The sequence below is a fragment of the Fusarium flagelliforme genome (genome assembly GCF_020744385.1).
Source record: "Fusarium flagelliforme strain FIESC 12 MPI-CAGE-AA-0113 chromosome Unknown B0J16scaffold_4, whole genome shotgun sequence".
NCBI lineage: Eukaryota > Fungi > Ascomycota > Sordariomycetes > Hypocreales > Nectriaceae > Fusarium > Fusarium flagelliforme.
In genome coordinates this window covers 2,635,007-2,655,395 of record NW_025763506.1, presented here as the reverse complement: position 1 = coordinate 2,655,395, position 20,389 = coordinate 2,635,007, and the positions used below count along the sequence as shown (strand labels likewise).

Genomic DNA, 20,389 nt, shown 5'->3' with positions numbered 1-20,389 from the left:
TTCCCCTCACATGCACTCAGTCATCGCATGTTTATGGATATCACTTTGTCTGTTCCTCTCAGTAGTACAACACCAAATAGGTATGTGAGCTGATCGCATTCAAGGCAGCCCTTGCATGATGCTCAATATACATGTACATGGGCTGAAGTAACACCTCAGACAGGGGTAGTAACTGACAGCTCTAAGCTTACCACGATGATCGAACTGAGCAGGTATCAAAGTACCTGTCAGTATAGTCTCAGCAGTCCTATGGCGTCACTTGAGTCATTTAATGAAGACTGCCAACCTGGATGTACTGGGTCAAGAGTCTAGACCTTCGACATGTCTCAGTCTCATTATCAGGCCTCCGCATGCCAAGGGGATTGGCGCAGGGTATGAGAAAGGCGATCAGACAATACCGATTATATTCTCCGTTGTCTTACATATCTAGGTACCTATCTACTAGGCACGCCAACTGCAACAGGGGTGGAAACACGAGTGATTACGAGTCAAGAGATGGGTTGCACTGTGAAAAAGCTATTGTATTATGAGATTACATAAGTTTATAGAAAACCGTGGTCCGCGTTACTGTAAAAGTTCAAACACATGATGAAGTACCCATGCTACCATTCAGTGTACTGTACATGGCTGATATGGTTGGTCCTTAGATCCCTGCCGTCAATCCGATCAACTAACCACTCGATCGTCTTATGCAACTCATGCGTTTTATCCCATAGAAACCCAGCGGCGCTGTACAGTGCCAATGTGGATGATGCATCAACCATCGATGTACCCCTAAGAGGCTGGTAGCATGGCTTTGATATGGGTTCCAATCCCCAGGTCATATATCAATTCAACCACCACTTCGGAGGTTGACGTGACTCGTGCTTAGTCAGGGCAAAGGAGCATATGCTAAAGACGCCCGTCAACCGTTGGCTCATCCATAAAAGAGCCCTGCAGCTTTTCTAAGATGTCTGCTCAATCTCCGAAAGAACAGACGCAAGTGTTGTTTGTGCCATCAGATGGCATGAAGGTGTCTACTTGGCACCATGAGTTGCATAAAGCTCTACTCCGCCCTTCGCCTTTTTTTTTTTTGCTGCGATTCATGTTTCTTGCTGGCAAGGCCTTGCCAATTCGGTTGCTCATGTCGTACTCCATCATCTGTGACTTGAGTTGAGGTCGACATTATGTAGCTCCCCAAAACTGTCACGCATGTACCATTGAGCATCTCAATGACTGATATTGTTTCTGACTGATTTGGCATAATTAGTGACTTGTTTGGATCCAAATATGATGAAACTCACTTTAACTATTGGATGATTCTTAATCGACGCATGGAGTTCCACAATAACCGCAGGCACGGCCTGGGATCACCCATACTTCTTTTCCTGCTAGAGCGCACGTAGGACAGCGAGTTCCAGGTACTTTGTGGGATCTGAAGCCGAGCGACAGAGCCGGTGATATCGATGTTGCGCACTCTGAATATGAGTTAGGATGTGTCAAGACTTCCATCTGTTCTTGATCATCCTGAAAGTCCACGCAGGTTGTGGGAAATAGAGACTGAGGCATGGCGGTGTTGAATGCTATTTCTCTGGTTGGGGCAGTCGAGTCTTGATGACTGAAGGGTTGTTTTTGATGGCAAGTCGATAGCGGAATGAAACCTTGGATCAGAAAACAATATATGAAGAATCTTGAAGATGTCAGGATCCGAACGACTTGAAAGAGGTGGGAGCCTGGACGGGATTTATGGTTTCTGAGAACTAACTAAAGACTGGCAATAGTGCGACTTATACATGGATCAGGAGGGCTGAGAAGGGTAAGATCAAGGGGTCCAAGAACAAAGCACGGGAATTTCTCGAGACAAAACAGGTACGCAATACCCTACCACAAGGATGATGCTCCCATCTCTCGACGATCGGTAGGCAGCCCAGGGCCGTAGTCTCGGTGGGCGCTGGGGCCCAGCGGTGGTAGCATCAGACCTGTCACATCGGCTTTCTGCCAGACTGAAGCTGTCATTACTTGCCAGGGAGTTGCGTGGCGCCGCCCTTGAAAGAGACTGTGGGCCAGCTCGATGGAGGTGGGGTCTCCTTTGTTGCATCCTTTCTTTTTGTTCTAACTTTGACCTCGAAATTCGGTGATCAGCATTGATGCCGAAATATGTCGTCCTTGCGCCGACGGGTCAATCGCCGAGCTAAGCCTAGGTTGGACAAAAGCTCCCTGATGTTCGGTTGCTTTGGTCTTAAGTTCGTGTACTTTTTTTTTTTTTTTTTTTTTTTTTTTTCCCTCAAACGTTCCAATAGACATTTCGAGTAAGCCAACGCAAGAAAGAGAAAAACAACCTCTGTTTGGGAAGGATATAACGGGACGGCGATCGAGTGCCTAATTGGTCAGAGCATTTAGGGGGGTTGTTGTATTAGAACTTGGCGTCGACACAAGGAAAAGCAAAGTTGTGACTGCTCGTCTCCGCAAGGGTCACAGCAACAAGGAGCCCACGACGCTGACTTGCTTCTTGATGGTTGAATTGCGATCAAGTCCAGGGGACTCACTCAAGCGGCTTGGCTTTCAGGTAGAATGTCTGGAGGTGGTACGCCGGACTGGCCTGCCCAGCTTAACCTCCGTCCGAATGAACAGCGGGCAGCAGAAGCTTCGTATAGAGTCTGTGCGCTGCACAGAAGTGGTAAATCTGAAGATCAAGGGAAATTTCCCTAACAAACACGATCTAACACCCTGGTCGCCCATCCACATCGAACACCACGGCCCAACCCCAGGCCTTGGCGGGCACCAGGGCTCTGGAATGATGGACCCTCGTTCCTCTCCTCTTCTAAGGTCAATCCAAAGTGACGCCGTCAGATGCCGCGCCAGGGCCGGCTCATTGCCCCTCTCCCTTGTACTGTAGAACGTACAGTAAGGACGATCGCCAGTGCGTCGGGCTATCTCACCGGGCTGTTGGTGCTAACATAGATGAAGCATCCACAATTCCGCAGAATAGTCTCCTGGCATATTCCGCTGGCTTCCAACAGTAGAGAGTAGGAGATCTCCAACAGAGCATTGTAGATCCTAGGCCGAAAAATGTCGGGTTTGGATATACTTGGGTAGACGTCAAAACCTGCCTGTGAATGGTAATTATAGTATCTGAGACTCTTAACCGGGAGGGGTAGTCCGTGGTTGTGTAACGTAATTTTGCAACATGCATATTCTCCTACGGGGTTTGTGTATGAGCAAAGCAAAGCAAAGCTGCGTAGGTAGGTCCTTTTGGGCCAAAGGTTGCAAATCGTCAGCATTCGACGGGCCGGCGTAGGATGGAGAGGAAAGCAATGGGGACAGTGGAGTTGATGGAGTCAATCGATACTGGGTCAAGCGACGTTGGCGTCGGAAAAAGCAAGAAAAGAATAAGGGGATAAACTACTAAACTAGTACTAGGTAGGTCCTTTCTTTTCGCGTCCTTACGTCTTGGGTGGTTTGTTATGGTCGTGAGGCTGTCATTCATCGTATCTACTATTGTGTCAGGTGTGTCTCTTCCTTCCAGTCAAGTGGATGGAAATCTGCAGTTGGGATTGGCTATGTACCTGCCTTGCATCGCATGGATCACATTGCATTGCATTGCATTGGATCTAATCGGCATTTGAGCCGCCAAGTACCGCTGCGTGCCTTCCAGCCAGCCACCGGGCAGTGAGTACCTAGGGTATATCCAATGAATGTTGAGGAAGAATGGAAGCTGCTTAGGTAGGTTGTATCTTGGATCCATACTTGCCTTCCATAGGTTGGTACGTAAAGCTTGAGCTGCCAGGCAGAAGGGCAGGTACCTGTTACACTGGGAGAGCTGGGTACATTTCGATGCAATCTCCAGAGCTCAGGGTAGGTAAAGCAAGGCTGGATAGTAGGAAAAAAAAGGTTCGCGTCCCGAGTACATGGTAGCTCTCGATCGCCTTCCCGTCAGATCGTGCATCTGCATACGCCTCTTGCAGATCGTGCTGGTTTTGCAAGTACTGTACTGTACTGCGCTGCGAATGTGTAGGTATGGACTGTACTGTATTGTATATGCGAAATCGGTAGCAATAAGATAACCAAGCTCGTGGTAATTCTCTGATTGTTTCCACGAATCGATATCACCGCATTCATTAGTTAAAGTCAAGCTATTATAGCGTGCAGATGGTGAGATGGAAGCTAGGGAATCCTTCCAGTGACATCCATGAATTAGTACTATCTAGTGCAGTACATTGTTGGCTTTACATCCATCTATGCTGCCCGTGCTTGGTGTGAGCGTATCTCCACTGAATGTCCCTCGCTTCAGCGCACCTCATTTTTAAACTTTGGTTTGAATTGACTCGGATATCGGCTTCAGATACTTTTTAAAAAAAAAATCCACGACTCATGGGTTGAACTCATGCAATTGAAGCAAGGCAACAAATATCTTGTAGCTACCTTCAATAACCCTTGCCTCGTTTTTGCCTCTTTCCAGAGCCATCCATCACCGCAATTCGTTCTTAATCCTAGCTTCTATCTTTACCCACAGCTCAGCGATCTCTAAATCTCAGCACTGAAAACTTATACCTTAGCACGTACTATGTAGGTAAGGTACCTTAGTACTCGAGTACTGAGTGAGTTCCCTCCCTGATCTTGTTTGATTATTTTTATTGGCGAGTTTTTAACATTTGACTGTTATCAATCAAAATCTAGCCTATATTACTGCTATTTCACCTAGTACCTAGATATAGTAGCTAGCTAACGTAGTACAGCTATTCACAAAAAGAATAATTTTCGCGACATTTGCTTATACGAGACATCAGGTCTAGCGAATTATTGCTTTTTCTTCTTCTTCTTTCTTATTCTAAAACGGACAAGAACAGGGCAAAAAGAAAAACAAAAAGACTGTCAACGTTGCTGGTGACGCCATCAGCTGTCACACTACAAAGTTAGTAGGTATGCTGCGCAAGGGTTTCGGGCTATGAACCAGATTTTAGGTCTATCTTAAGTCGGATAAAGTCCAATAACACATCGATATCTACATCAGTACTGCAGGTGCCCACAGTACCTATCCCTCGGTGTCTCAACTTTGTCCAGAGGTGACGGGACCTATTGGAAGGGATGGAGTATATGCCCAATGGTTTCCGGGGTCTCTTATTGGTCATGGTTTCATACTGTACCCGAACAAGCCACGATCGCGCCGTCTTCTGTCTTGCCAGGGCTCCTGGTCATTCCTCCAGTTCAGTTCTAGGGGGGGCCTTGTCAAATATCAACCAACACTCTGAATCATCCGATTGCCCCTCACACCATGCCTACCTACTTATGTCCAACACAAAACACAGTACAATACATAGCAGTTCTTGGACTCTTCCAAAGCAAGTTCTGCTAACACCCGGACCATTCGTAACTGCAGGCGCCACCCTGAGAATTGAATTGATCGACGAACACGCGATATCTAGGTATGCAAGATCAGTAATCACAGTGGGAATGTTGCAATATCTTTTGGGCGAAACCAAAGTTCGAGCAGTCCCAGTCCTTCACTGCGCATCAAACCATTCATACTTGTTCTTGTTGGCCGATTTTCTGGACGACTCACCGCTAGAAAGTTTTCGACATCTACCATCCATGTTCTCGAACTGGCTGAACGAACTGGCTGGGTGCGTTTATCTACCAATGGGAAGGAGTTTTCGCCCCGAACGACAGAAGAAGGCTTCCCACTACACTCGCAGACACTTTTCTTTTGTGTCATGTACGCCGGCCAGTCTCGTTAGCCAGCCAGCCAGAGCACATACATAAGTGCAATACGATACGGATACACATGCAGTACCTTAGTAGGTTAGTACCCAGGTAGGTACCAGGTACTCAGCTTTAGGTAAGTTGCTTTTTGTGCTCCACTCCCTATGGCTTGTTAAAAGAACAAATTGACCGATTAATGAATGGAAGGAGTTTACGCAGCCAGGCGCAAACAGGCAATAAGAAGCGACAGGTTACAGAGTGGCTATCCACTTCAAACCCTTACATCAACAGCGTGTTGGTTGACAGCTGACATTGCCGAGGCATCCTACGATTGTCTTAGTTGACTTGCATGTTTCAAACCCGTGTACCACGAATCCTCAACGTTTACTGCAATACGTAGGTAGTGAGAACCTTGTCAAAAGACAGGGAAATGCCAGACTCCTAGGGCTACGTTATGTTAATTAGTAGCTATTTATCGACCTACGCACGTCGTTCGTTGACGCCTTGACGCCTGCGTACATATGTACATCAGAAAGTCCTAAAGATCCGATCTATCACTCACTACCAGTAGTACGGACTGTCTATTCGTCATTTTATATCGACAAAAACCCCTACAACCCCACCACAACCACAGACGGGCATCATCACGGGATCACAACGACGCAGCCACAGTTCCTTTGTTGGTCGTAACCATCAAGCTTGGAAATCTTCTTTTGCGAGACAGCCTCCCTATCGCCATTTTACACGTGGTATGTATGCCAGACGGTTCAGACCTCACTGGGCACATGGTAGGTACCTACCTAGGGTACTGCGGAATTGGTTTTTTATTTTCTTTTGGGGGGTTTTATTCTATTCTGTAAATATGACTGAGTTCCCATTTTACCCCTGATAATTTCACTGATCATCCTGAAACCTGACCAATGAGCTCCGAGAACAGTGCCAGAATTAACAAACGAACATGAAAAGATCAAAGTGCTTTCAATCAGAGGGCAATCACGATCGTTAGCTGAGACCGTGTCCGAGATCTCGAGGGATCCGCAACACGACAGGGGAAACCCGTCAACTCCATCTTCATGCTTAATGACGAGCGAGTGACTTTCATTAGCCAAAAGAAATATTAATTAAATTGAATTCGACAGTTCCATAAGGGCTCGGAAGGTCCGAGTGTTGTGATAAGCAGTTGGTGTAAATGTGAGGCGTACCTGGGTTAATTGAAAAATGCCTGTTGCTTCCATTGACTACCGATAAGCGACATATCATATTTGATACTCAGTGAAGTCACATCGTGCGAGAAAGCTGGCTTCCAGGCACAGCACCGGCTGCGCCACAGCCAGATACACACAACGGTGTAGGTCAAAACGATTGGAGATAGGAGATACGAGAGCATGGATGCTAGTACATTGGTAGGTAGGATGGAAGCCTCTAATGCAAGGCCAGTTCTGAAAGTCGTGACTAACGACGGCGGCGACTATCGATCGCTTTCCCCTAGTTTACCTAGTTTACATGCAGCAGGTATCGACTCGGATTGCTACTATATTTCTGTCTCCCACCCTTCCCCACCAGCAACAAGCACGAATCGATTGCACTGATTCGAAATGCCCCATCTCTATGGACTTTCATCCAGACCTGCTCGGATGTTGTGTGGTCCGAATGCATGTGTCGCAATCATTTCCAAAGATTAACCGTCATAGTCTTGAGGCACTTCCGCGGTTGAATAGACTACATTAGTAGCTTCAGGATCCAGTCCCCACCAAGTAGCAACGGCAGGTGGCTCTGGAATATCGCTTGAGCTTATTGTGTAAACCAGTAAGCGAGTCAAAACTGGCTTGATGTTGGTCGTGAGCAGCAGTTTGGTAGCCATCCATAATATGACCGCTACTTTTCTTGTTGAGTCGGATCAAATAGCTCTCATCAATGCCAAGCACAACGGAAACGGTAAACCCAAAGCCCGTTGAAAACGAGCCGCTGGCGTGTATATGCGTGCAGTAGTCCTTAGTCTATTATAGCCCTCAAGCTTGGAATGGTGCTCTACCGGGTTTTTGCAACGCCATTTCCGGCCTAGTAGACTATCTGGTTCGGAACCTAAACCCAATTGCTTCAACGTTGTTGGCAAACTATTGATAACTTGATGCTTTATGTGTCTACTCCTATCTCCATAAGACTGGGGGTAGCCGGAGGTGGTCACAGCGCTCGAACCTCTGCAAAGAAGCAATATCATCCAATATGAGCATAGCACAACGGTAAGACCGGCCGACATCTTCCACACATTAGAGCTTTACAGCCGGACGCAGCCAAACCATTCTGAGGTCAGTCACCTTGCGAACCCGAACGGCGGCGGGCTGAAAACACCACGATGTTAATCAGTGACCACATATCCGTGGAGCATGACCGTGAAGGGGATGTCACTCGGGTCCTCCGCGGATCATCAAGAGTGGTGCAAGTCGCTCCTTGAATGTCCAAGCGCCACTGAAGAGCTGAGTTAGAGTTTGGTTCTGGCTGGCAGATGACCACCAACCCATGTCAATGAGAGCCCGAGAGAAAACATGTTTCTCGATAGAAAATGTTACATTCTTTCCCGGGTATCCCGAAACTCCTGTCTAAATCTAGCCAGATCCCCTAATAAGCCATGACAAAAATACAACACACAAAAACAAAACAATTGCAGCTTGATATATACTGCCTGCGAATGGAAGCTCATCCGCTTACACAACCATATCGACCTCTGTTTAACTTCAAGACCCATCAATAACTTTTCGACCAATCTTCCTGAGATCCGACCTGAGGAATAAAACATGCAGGATGCAGCTAAAAAGTGCAATCGACAGTAATACAATAGGCGCAGGACAGTATCGTTGTACTGCATAGTGCAGTAGGAGCGAAGCCAAGCTTTGTTGCACACCGAAAGGCTGATAAAGCGTACAGGGACTGTCGAGGTTCAAAGCACAGCGTCATACGCAAGGATGGAATATACGGACGATCAAATCAGGGTCTTCTCGATTTTGACTAACAACTTCCCGCCCGGTATGGGGCGGGCCGTAGAGTCCATGAGTCGAATGAATCGATAGCCTGGACGCAGGCGGTCTAGTCGGATGCAAGCCCATGCAAGCAATGGCGAGCTGCCAAGCCTAGATGAATCGTCTTCGACTTTGAATCTAAATATGATGCATTAGTGTTATGCAAACCAGGACGTGCAAAAGAGTCGGCAACGAGCATTTCGTCCCATTCCGCTGGACGGCGAGCGCTGAGCGGGTGATAAACACTAGTCATCACCCTGTACAGCATGTACGTAGGACAGTCCATCGAAGTAGTAGACACGACCGTGCCAGCGTCAGCAAGCAGCAAGAAATGACTCGCCACTCCAAAGTCGACGAGTGCTTGACAATTCTCGGGACACGCCTTGCTTAAGGCGCACGGGACTTCTGTGTCCACAAATAAGTCGTGCCTCGAACAGCAGCTAGTCATATGTGATATCCATGGAAACTCGTACGAATTCCCTGACTTCTGTCATGGTGACTTAAGTACTTCCACGTACACGCATGTCTGATCCATGTTTTGCAAGACATTGAGAACGGTCCGAGCGTAGTGGACGGTGCAGTAAAGCCCATATATGACAGAATGAACAAGCTGACAACTTACCTAATGAAACTCAGCTCCTCGACCACCTTGGGAATATTGAGGAACTGGATGAGCGAGCCACGAGGGCCGAAGTCGGGATGGTCTGTCTTGCCAATGTCTGTTTTGTCTTTGTACTTGCATTCATGCGCATGTTCATCCCGTTCAGGGTCGGTAGATTTGTCTACGTGCAGTTCCGCCTTAATCAATGGGCGAAGCGTGCTGGCAGAACGGGCGGCATCTGTTGCGTCGCCGGCTTGTATGGGAATGTGCTGGCCGGCAAAGACGATGATTCTCAAGTCCATGGTGCAACCTGGAGTGGCTTCACTTTGGGTCTCTGCAGAAGTATTTGAACTCTGGTAGCCCTCGGGCTTCAGAACCCAGCCTTTCTCATCCGCAAACATACCTTCGTTAAGCATCATGCCCTCATCCAGGTACTGCCAGTTCATGGCGACCATCTGAACACCACCTCGCCAGAAGGCACTCGGGTCTGGATTCGAACTGTCGAACCTTCGACCTGCGGGGAAAGCACGCATGAAATAACCCTTGTTGTGGATGAACATCTCTCGGTGCTGCTTCTGGTTGAGCTCGAGAATGCGGTTCTCGCTAATGGAAAAGATGTGGGATGGGATTTTGGCTTCCTTAGTCGCGAGGCCCTTATAGTGCTGGCTGCGTGTGTATATGGCCAATTTACCAAGGTTCTCACATATGTTCACCTTGGAGTTAGTGCTCTTTGTGTGGGAAGGGAATGTACTGTTGGACCCAGCCAGAGAAGGCCCCAAAGGTTGTGATGATCGTTCGTCCTCGGAGCCGGATGCGTCCTCGTCGTGTGCGTAGATAGCAGGCAGATCCATCGTGCTCGGTGGAACTACTATCTTTGCGGGAGCCCTCTTGACCTTGATGAGAATCCTCCTTCGTAGCTCGCCTAGCTTCGGTAGCTGTATCCTTGGGCCGATATCATCCAATGGCTTATCCACAAGCATTTCTCCCCATTCTTGCTTCATGATTTTGACCATCACTTCTTGCTGATCCTCGTCTGCGTGTACTTCCAGGCTGACGATGATGGGAAGATCATTCTCGACGAACGCAGCCTCACCGACAGCTTTACACACCTCTCTAAACCCGCACGGGGCGGTTAGAGTCCACCCATGTGTTACAATGGGCTCGTCCTTGGGAAACGATAGCCTTGGGCGTGGCGCGGGTGGTTTCGCGACATCAAGAAGATCACCGGACTCGCGAGTATCGAGAGGAATCCGATTCACACTCGATCGTGGAGATGAGCTGCGGCTTCCAAAACTGCCGCTGCGGGAATGATTGGTAGTCTTGTCGGTAAGATAGTCTTCTACTTTCTCGATTACAGTCGTGGCGACATTGGGAAACGATTCGCCTGATAACCCGCGCCTGTGGTCAGATCTATTACTTGTCGTGGGAATGACAGTATCTCCGTTCCATACATCAATTTCGATGCACCGGCATCCACGAAGGAGAACCTTTCAAACTGTCAGTTAGTCAACAAGACACCTAAATGCATGGAAATACGTTTTCAACATACTGTCTTGTACGCCTCGGGTGAGCTTCTACTCAAAGAAGCAAGTTGATTCCCAACAAGATACGTATTGTGGCTGCTACTGATGAAGTAGTTTGTAAGAGGCTTCGAAAGATCTTTTACGGGCAGGGGTGCAGTTGCTTCCCACGAAAATTCGGTATGCCATGTAAACTTGAATTCACCCAAAGTATAATAATCCTTGGAAAGTTCCTCAACAGCGCTCTCGCTCTCGCCCTGGGTGGTCCGCAGGAACTCGGCAAACTTAGCTCTGGAAAGGCAAGTTTCTGAGCCTTTGATTTCTTCGTACGTACGGTCAAGAGCTTCCCACATCTCGTTCGTGATGTGTATGTCGGGGATGTTGGAGATTGGTGCTTGTGGATTCGAACTTTGGCTAGAACTTTCGTCGGTCGGTGGAGGTTTCTGTATTGTATCCGGGTCCCAACCATGCATGGGAGCCGGAGAAGCAGCGGTGGTGAAGCGAACCATGCCCTTGAGAGCGTCAATAGCCTGGATATTCGAGTTGCCAAAGATGGACATGGTACGCGCGCGCTGAGGTTTGTCGCACTTTGCGCCGCGGCGCCGCTAAAAACTCCTGTTAGTAAGTTCGTCTCAGAGGAGTTACTTTTTTTGCTTTTCGCATACTATTAGTCCGCAGAGAGGCATGGCGACAGGCTGTAGTTCTTAGGAGAGGACTTGAACTTGAAGCTGGCGATGGCGATGGCTAAACGGCCAGGACCATTGGAGCGAAACGGATGCCCCGCTGGCCTAGCCAAACATCCGTTTGGTCGAGGTCGCTCGTTTTTTAATTATAGTGAACCGTCGTTGGCGAACAATTTCGATAGCAAAGGTGTTTCCAACTTGTCGGGTTTGAGTGAGTAAGACGGAAGTTAAGAAGGGACGGGAAAGAAAAGGGACAGAATGGATGCATTAGATGTCAGTACCCCCGTCTGATAGGCGATAAATTAGGCGGTGCCCCCCCAGGCCGAAGAGCCAAACTAGCAGGCCGAGTCCAGGCTCCATGCTAGCGTCCTGCAGCACAGCCCTAGGGGAGGGTTCCTTTGGTTCAGACAGGGAGGAAGAATGGACACAAAACCCAGGGCTGAGAGAAAGATTGAATCATGGAGGCTTGGGGGCCAAGACGTGATTGGAAAGATTAGTTTCCTTGCTGTGTGTTTGGTTAGAGGAAAGGCACACAATGCAAATAGAGAATCGCTGAGACGCTGATTCTGTGATGACTGCTTTGAAGCGAGTGCAGCGACGGCATTGAATAGGCTGTGCTTATACGGCCGCAGACAGACATGTGCAACTCTGTGCTGCTGCGTTGTACTGGGCTGAACTGGGCTCTCGCGCATTACAACAAGCTCTATTATTTTTAAACCGCATGATTCTTCAAACAAGCGCACAGAACTTGATAAGGATAAAACGCATCAATAGTGTCCATGCTTTACTTAGTCCAGGCTCGACGGCATTTCAACCCCGAGTCTAAGCATTGCCCAGACCGACGGCGCCGGCTCCGGGCCGCGGGTGCTAGGTCGGGTGAGTGGGGCCGGGCGGGGCGCAGTCGTCCGAAGCAATCATCAGCTCCAGCTGTGAGGTCATAGGACTCTCTGCCCAGCTTAGTGACACTCAATATCAGCGTCACTACAAAACAACTCTCTTGAATACATCAACATTTTGACGATACATAGTAAGCCTACTCGGACGCTTGCTGTCAGTATTACTGTCTACCCAGTTGCATAAGAAACAGTGTAGGTGCCTAATATTCCTTGTCCCTCTTCGCCAGCCCTGCCTCGCTCACTACATACCTATGTAATAGCCAAACCCAACAACATCATGAGTTTCAGAAATGAATACGAGGAGCAGGTGCGAGCATGGGGTTTCAACCGTGTTGTCACTTGGAGTGATTCCCCGTAAGTCATCTTGTCCTCGTTACAACTACTACGTATTCTTCATGACCGCCCTGTCGCTCTGAAATGAGGCTCTGACACAGCCTCCACAAAGCCCCATATTCAATCTGACCTTTGAATAGGAACACCCACTATCCACCGCACTCTCATACCTCCCTCACGACTCATCTGATCACCCAGGGGTCCATGACACTGTGGTATCCTAACGAGGAGGACAGCCAAAAGCAGATTTATGGAGTAGGGTCACGTATTGACGTTGACGCAGGAAGAGTTCATGAGGTTATGATCGGGGGAAGCGGATGTACCATGGTAATTGGTGAATGAACAAAGGCACTGCACAATCTGAATATTTCGGGCCACTGTAACTATTCATTGTTTACAAAACCATCTCTACTTTAAAGTGATATGGGACGTTTATATTTCTCCTTGTTGTTCACTGCACGAATGTTATGGAAAAGATTGTAAAGAATCCCAAACTTGATATACATATGTATAGGGTAGGTAGCACAACTCGACAACTTTACCAACGTCAGCTCAAGAAGAGTTACCTGATATAGGTACGATAGTTAACCAAAAAAAACTGTGGATTGGTGGGATCTATCCACCTACGTTGGACGAACAGGGAATCGAACCCAGGTTATTCAATTGAATCATGCCTAAACCATTCGTCCGGGGTTGTTGAAGTGCGGTGACAAAGTATAGGATATTCGTGCATGCTCAGCGCGCTGCTTACTTAGGTGTGGATCTGTAAATTTGCAAACGAGACGAGGCCTGATCCCAATGATGGATGCCTGGCTTAACAGATGCAGGATAGTGCTATGGGACAAGAGCCGAGAACCAAAGGAGAAGCCAAGGTTTATCTGGGTCAGCGGATCAGAGGGTATCGTCTTCAGCCGTAACAGCAGGCGTTTGTGGGGAAAATTCAAGAGGTTGGCTATCGTTTCTCCCATGTGAAAGAAAAGACGAGAGTTTGTCTCCCGACCCGAAGTCTGAATGAACGAAGATGATCGTCGTGGGGTTATGTAAATCTAAGGTATTTGAAGATAAGCTAACAGGGGCCAATGGCATCGGCAGGCAACCGGATGATTTGTGGATGAACGAATGGTCGCATGTCGATCCCGGAGAATTCAATTGTACGATTTTTGGAATTCCCATGTGTATGTGATATGTGCCGTCTTGTGCTGCAGTACAATTTACTATGATGTGCTTTGATAAAAGCATCTGTTTTTTGGGGTTTGATTTGCTAGCATATCGTTGAATCCGCTTATTGAGAACAGTCTGGTAGATGTAAGCGTTCCGGGGAGAGTAGCATGGAATGACCGCCAGTTTACGGATACCTGAAAACAAATGCCCATTATCGACGACAAAAACTCGCTTGGCTATATTTGGCCGTTGGCACAAACCCATGTGCAAATGCAACCCCCGCTCGCCTTGTTCGGCCGATGAATGGAACCTTTGAGTATGGTACCTCCCCACACTGGAAACATATCTTCATTTCGTGTAACGTCATCCGGAGTACAGGGCTTCATTCATCCGAGTCGAGAGGTTGGGCCAATTGCCTGGGGAAGTGGGAGCGGAGGCTAAATCAACTCTCATGATCGGGCTGCCCATATAGGTAAGGTGAAACTGGTATTAGGCAATGCTATAATTTAGCTTTCAATAGCGGACTATCGTCTCTGTAAGCTTGATTCAATGCCCAGATCTCACAGTGACAGACATCAAGCCAGAATGCCTGCGAGGGGCCGGGGATGGCGATGAGGAGAAAGGCGTCGTAATCGATGCATGTTTGGATCCGGCTTCTCCTCTTCTCGGTGGTATATGCCGACTCTGAAGCTTGAGTTCTGATACTTTGCCGACGTATGTCTAGACAATTGACAATAAATGAGTGAGTTAACTAGCGCGCCCAACAAATAAGACGTGGTAATGGAGCCAGGACTATTCAGTAGCTGACTAGCTGTGCGGATACGCTACGGATGCAAAACATAGTGTTTCGATAAACAACTATCGCCATTGGCTAATAACAAGACGTCGTCGCGGACATGGTGTGGCTGTACGCGTCGATAAACAAATCAGAGTTTAGTGAGTGTAACCGTAGCCAATTTTGGAAAAGTATCCCAAAGCCTCAGAGGGTCTTGATTTAAGTCGCAAACGCTTTCCAGGTCTGCTGACCTAGTCTATTCTATCCTGCCCTGCCCTGTGCAGACGAGGATGTAATACTTAACTGGGTACTATAGTAAGCGGGTGGGCGGGTTTGGTCTGGAACTGTTGTTAACTTGTTCTCTTGTGGGAATCGTACGTTGTCAATTTGAAACGCTCCGGTATAGGTGGTAGGTGCATTTGCATCGCGCTGTAAGTGTACGCTTCAGTGACTGCTGTATTGGCTTTTATGGATCCATACATCGTCCTGTGTTGGATGTATCCGGCATTGTGGAGATGACGGCATGGAGAAATCATGATGCAGCCATATCGTATCGAATTGTCTGATATCGTATCAAGCAAGGTCGCTGTCCCGGTCGGTCTCACAGCATCAGCATCAGCATCAGCAACAACAACAACAGCAACAGCAACAGCAACAGCAACAGCACCAGCACCAGCATCAGCATCGTATCCACGGGAGAGGCGCTTGGACGGCTTGCGTGTCTCGTTTGTTTGACTTTACTTTCTTGTTCAGCCACAGGTGACAGAGCTGTACCGTGTATCGCTGCAGACTACCCGCTACTCAGCCCATTGTTGGACAGCGTCATGTCAGCTATGCTCCTTACTACAGTATGAATTTGGTGGCCTCGGCCGGTCGTCATGGACTTGGAACAAGACAGAACGAGACCAACAGCAGTAAGACCGGGGTGTGACCGCCAACAATAGCCCTGTAATATAAAAAAGCGGTGCTGTGTGTTGTCCTATAACAAGTGGTCAGTGCTATGTTATAGATATGGACAGTTGATGTAATCCAGCAGGTCTGTCTGTTGTAAGATGAGGATTTGCACCAGAACAATCTCGCTGCTCATCACCGCGTACAAGAACTCCAAGACTTGGTCAAACTTGATCGGCCCAACCATTCCAATGACACCACATGCTTTGGCTGGCTGTGGCTGCTGCATATGCATGCTTCGCAACTCAATCCTCGTAAAGCTCTCTTCACCTGCATGTAAAAACAAGTGAGGGTAGCGATGGAAGAAACCTAATCAGAGCTACGGTGAGTACAGTACTGTACTGTCCGTGGTAGGTGTCTATTTAGGTAGGTAGGTATCTAGTATGCTTAGTCAATTAGGTTCCCTTGAGGGCAGCCTCTTTGATGCATAAAAAATGTTTGTTATCTTTTGGAGATGCATTGAAATGAAACCTTGGCGCCTCTGGATCGAGGAGATTTATCCGAAGTCAATTACCCATTGGACTAGCTGATTGGCTGTTGGCCGTTGGGCGGTTGCCGAAACGTGCAATACAGTCCACCTCAATTGTATAGGATCGGAAGTATCGATGGATGTGCCTTGGCTAGTGCCACCTTCCATCGCTACAGTACTGTTGGCTGCCAACGTTAGCTGCTCACCACCAAAAACTAAACTCCACTCTCGTCCCGTCCGTCATATCATGGATGCTCCATTTTCTCGATAATCCATCTCATCTCTCCTCTAGTCCAAGCTTTGGGGAAACTCAGAGTTCGTCTCTTCCGGCATAGAGGCAGCTCTAGCTCTCCCGTCTTTTAACTTTCCTTCTTCCTTGTCTATCCTGCAGCTCCTGTCACGTCAGCGCTGTCTCCTTCCCGTCTGCTAATCCTCTTTAGCTGTGGCTGCTTCATTCTGTTCTTGGCTTGGCTTGTTGTTGATGTTCGCGTCTCGTCTCGACATGAACCATCCCCTGCTCGGTCTGGTCTCACCCCTCACATGGATCTCATACCTCACCTCAACAACCAGGTTCTCCTTGTCCGGGACTTCCCCTCATGCGACTATCAACTCCGCCAAAACTGTCATGGATCCTTAAACTCGACTCCACCTCGTCCAACCTCTCCTCTCTTTTACTCTCTTCATTTCTCATATGTTCGAACTACCCTTTACCTTCTTTTCTTTTCTTCTTCTCTTAGCTCATAGTTTCAGAAAACCAGATCAATCAACAACCAATACCAATACCAAAATACCGGGCCTGTCCCCTTTACGCACCGGTCTTTCCACCTTATCCTCCCTCGCGGCTGAGTAGAACACGGGATAATTCATGTTTGACGGCATGGAGGCGTCTATGTACCAGTGAACGGTCGTCTTTGCTCGCCGAGAGCCCCAAAAGCTTCCTTCCGAGCATCCATCACATATTGCTTCCGATAGCATCTCACAAACCAGGAGTGAGAGCAGTTTGACCCAATGGGCAATGAACAATCCGCCGAGACCCCTCGCGGGCATCGGAAACTATCCAAGCCACCTCACTGCAACCAGACATCAGCAGCTGGCCTGCCATACACTGCTACTGCTGTGACACCTCATCGTGAGCACTTCTCCAACTCGTATCTTGTTGGATCGCTGCCGCCTGCTCCTAATAAGGATTCCTCCACGAGAAGAGTGGCGCCTGGGCTCGGTATAGCTGTCCCTGCCAGTGACGGCATTAGTCCTGCACCGACGCCTACATGTAGAGAATCGCGCCGCGATTCAATGCCAAGAAGAGCATCGGTCCAGTCAGAGCGGTCTCCCAGGTTGCCGAGCTTCATCAACAGCTCCAGGACGAGCTCTATCGCCAAAGATAGTGGTTACCGCACACTTGCGCGTGCTGATAGGTTTGTGAAACATATCTGTGCGTGTCGATAAATAAAGCTGACTGCCTCAAAACAGCATGCCCATTGCAGTACCGCGTGGCTCTACTAGCTACGATACGAGAGCTGCCGAGCCCAAAACGCTTCTCGGTACCAAAGAGAAACTTCCGAGCGAGCCCATTATCTCTAAATCCAAAAACCATTCAGATGAGACCAGTCAGGATGTAACAGATGACAACAGCAACGCCAATCATTCTGCGGGCTCGTCCATTAGCAGAACGAATTCAGACGTGTCCCTCTACATGCCAATGCGCCGTCGCTCGATTGTCCAAACCCCAGGCGTAGCAACCAGAGCCCACCATTCCAATCCCCCAGTCTCAGCCAAGTCAAGCTTCCGCAGGAGCCTCCCGCCGACCCCAAGTCAATCACGGCACAATTCTATCGAGTCCGGCATGACGAGACGCATGTCAATGCCTACGACCATCCCATCTCAGACACACTCTTCAGACCGAGCCGTCACGCCAGTCGAAGCCGACTACAAGCAGTTGGGTGGTATGAAGTTTGGGTCGCTACGCATCACCAACGGTGCACCGGTTACTTCCCCAGTGCCTGAGGATGGCGTCAAACAACAAGGGGTTTCTGAGTCGACGCTAGCAACCCCTTGTGCGGGTTACTTTGATGAGCAAGCCAGCAATCCCACCAATTTGATGAATGAAGGATTGTCCATTTCAGAGCCCACAAGGTCTATGACACCTGGAAAGGCCACCACTCAAGTTCCAAGCCTTGTTGCCGAGCATTCAAGCAATGCGGACAAATCTAGAACAGGCGATAGCCAAATGTCTGAGAATGGGAATGCTGTCTCATTTCCGGTTGCTGAGGCTTTGGACGTAAGGGAAGACCCAAATGCAAAGCCAAACCCAAAGAAAATGCATTTGGAACTTGAAAACAAAATGTTTAAAGGGTTGACAAGGTCTGACAGTGGCTTCGTCCCAAGTCCTTCATCTGAGAAAACCCAACGGACCGCGTCCCGAAATGACAGTGGTTACGGTTCCAATGTCTCTCTTCGATCACTGCCTAGCTTGAGATCCGGTGTTACGGACAAGAACACAATGGCTTTAGAAAGGCTTGACGCCGACGTGCCGGGGATGTGCTCGTCCTCGGATTCGAACTCGACACGTACTTCTTCCTTGGTCCCTTCACAGACACGCAACCGGCTGCCCATCCACCTCGAGGTCCCTCTGTCATCGACCGATGACGATACCTCGACTTGTCCAACAAGTCCATCCAGTCCGACCGGTAGACCATTCTCCCCATTTACCATTGGTAGCCGAATGCGTCTTTCGTCACTGAAGTCCACCCGGAGTTTCGAGCCGCGAGTATCAAGTACTGCGACTGTACCGATCGTACTTTCCAAGGGTGATTCCGACGATCAGCTGCCCGCAGCAAATGCTGATGTCACCCGCGGAGGCAGTAAGATTTCTCGTTTCCTCAATGGTTCCCGTAACAGGAGCTCCTCAAAGAAGAAAGGTGACGTACCCACGGTCGAACAGGATGTCCTGAACAATACTTTGGGTCTCAAACCGAAGTCTCAGTCTACATCCAAGCGATCAGTGCTTCGAAACGAGCCGAGCAAAGATACCTTGCACACGATTCTCAGCGTCGAGAGCCAGACTATGAACATTGCACCAGCACTTGAAAAGGAGGATGCAAGCAAAGGTGTCGGCAAGGACGCGGTCAAGAAACCGTCTCGGCGTCAATCGTGGCGTCAGTCGATCACCCAGATGTTCGGTTCTCGAAGCGCAGACGCGAGCCCGACGATGAACTCCGTGCCCGAGACGTCTCCGAGACGCCCCTTAACTGCCATGGAGCTTTCCTCGCAACACTTCGGTCCTCTCCCTAGTCCTCGGGCTGTGGGCTCGCGATCCTCTCGACCGACGCCTAGGAAAGCAGTTAGTAGCTCTGGCAGCTTGCCTTCACCAACCCGAAAGATCAACACTCCTGGTATGCAAGAGCGACTTGACAAGCCTGAATTAGCTCACCTTCGCACCAACGTGTCGGCCCCAAATCTGGCAGCGAGTCGACGAATGTCGCTCAGCCCATCCCAGCTTGAGACGGAACAAGCTTTGCGAACGAGAACCTCACCACCAGTGAGTATGCAAAATCGAAATGCTAAATCTTCGCGAGGCAAACCGCAGGGGCACAACCGTTCTATGACTCCTTCTTTCCCCATCAACTCTCGACCTACTACTGGTCGGCGACTTTCTCTCCCCCAGGACTATGGTCGATCGACACCCCACAACCGTCAGGTCTCGCATAGCCGCACAGAATCACGCAGCTCCAACCGAGGCATGGCTATGAGCCCTGCGCCCAACATGGGTTCCCATTCAGGATTCACTGTTCAGCAGCCCCGAGTTTTATCGTATTCGAGCAATGGGACACAGCAAACTGGCCCAGCTATCTCGCAATCGAGACACAACCGTCGAGTATCAGCACCAGCACAACCGCGCCCAGGACCCGATATGCCACGTTCGAGAAGCAGCACTACATTGATACAGCTACAACAGCAGCAAATGCATCAACAGCAGCAGCTCCAACAGCAACAGCTTCGTCCCCAGTCGTCTCTCCAGGCGTGGGCGCCTATGGACATGTACACTCTCAATCAGCAACTGCAGCAAAATTATATGATGCAGAACCAGGCGCTGGTATATGGGGCATCAAACATGGTCCAACAGTATCCTAACATCTACGTGACTGGCCCCATGCCCAACCAACATACCCATGGTAGACAAGGCTCCCAGGGTGGTGGGATGTATGCTCAAGACCCTCCATTCCGGGTTCTCCACAGCTATAACTCGCCAGCATATCGGCACGCTCCCATCTGGAGCCAATAGCCTGGAGCCTTTACATTATCAGGCT

At 49.0% G+C, this 20,389-nt stretch overlaps 5 protein-coding genes across 5 annotated transcripts; 2 read left to right on the top strand and 3 right to left on the bottom strand.

Moving 5' to 3' along the window:
• Nucleotides 1-7,894: 7,894 nt before the first annotated feature.
• On the bottom strand, nt 7,895-8,835 carry B0J16DRAFT_341737 (uncharacterized protein). The gene is made up of 2 exons (XM_046127854.1): nt 8,602-8,835; nt 7,895-8,548 (listed from the first exon to the last, which is right to left on the bottom strand). The coding sequence occupies exons 1-2, from the start codon at nt 8,629-8,631 to the stop codon at nt 8,243-8,245; spliced, it is 336 nt and encodes a 111-aa protein (XP_045983117.1). The 5' UTR covers nt 8,632-8,835; the 3' UTR covers nt 7,895-8,242.
• A 391-nt stretch (nt 8,836-9,226) lies between these two features.
• On the bottom strand, nt 9,227-11,500 carry B0J16DRAFT_399231 (PLC-like phosphodiesterase; the record flags this gene model as incomplete). Its single annotated transcript, XM_046132441.1, has 3 exons — nt 9,227-10,781; nt 10,844-11,419; nt 11,480-11,500. The coding sequence occupies 3 exons, from the start codon at nt 11,498-11,500 to the stop codon at nt 9,312-9,314; spliced, it is 2,067 nt and encodes a 688-aa protein (XP_045983116.1). The 3' UTR covers nt 9,227-9,311.
• Nucleotides 11,501-12,670: 1,170 nt separating this feature from the next.
• B0J16DRAFT_320258 (uncharacterized protein) lies at nt 12,671-13,296 on the top strand (the record flags this gene model as incomplete). Its single annotated transcript, XM_046125558.1, has 3 exons — nt 12,671-12,747; nt 12,867-13,053; nt 13,246-13,296. The coding sequence occupies 3 exons, from the start codon at nt 12,671-12,673 to the stop codon at nt 13,294-13,296; spliced, it is 315 nt and encodes a 104-aa protein (XP_045983115.1).
• Nucleotides 13,297-14,923: 1,627 nt separating this feature from the next.
• Nucleotides 14,924-15,347, bottom strand: B0J16DRAFT_320257 (uncharacterized protein; the record flags this gene model as incomplete). The annotated part of the gene is made up of 3 exons (XM_046125557.1): nt 14,924-15,091; nt 15,143-15,224; nt 15,268-15,347. The coding sequence occupies 3 exons, from the start codon at nt 15,345-15,347 to the stop codon at nt 14,924-14,926; spliced, it is 330 nt and encodes a 109-aa protein (XP_045983114.1).
• Nucleotides 15,348-17,090: 1,743 nt separating this feature from the next.
• On the top strand, nt 17,091-20,364 carry B0J16DRAFT_320256 (uncharacterized protein; the record flags this gene model as incomplete). Its single annotated transcript, XM_046125556.1, has 2 exons — nt 17,091-17,497; nt 17,553-20,364. 2 exons carry the CDS (start codon nt 17,091-17,093, stop codon nt 20,362-20,364), a joined length of 3,219 nt encoding a protein of 1,072 aa, XP_045983113.1.
• Nucleotides 20,365-20,389: the final 25 nt, after the last annotated feature.

What these genes read in the sequence shown, in the direction of transcription:
- B0J16DRAFT_341737 (XM_046127854.1), bottom strand. Translation starts at nt 8,631, where the DNA reads ATGACGCTGTGCTTTGAACCTCGACAGTCC. An exon ending in GCTTTGAACCTCGACAGTCC is followed by an intron (nt 8,549 to 8,601) that starts CTGTACGCTTTA and finishes CTTCGCTCCTAC; the next exon opens with TGCACTATGCAGTACAACGA.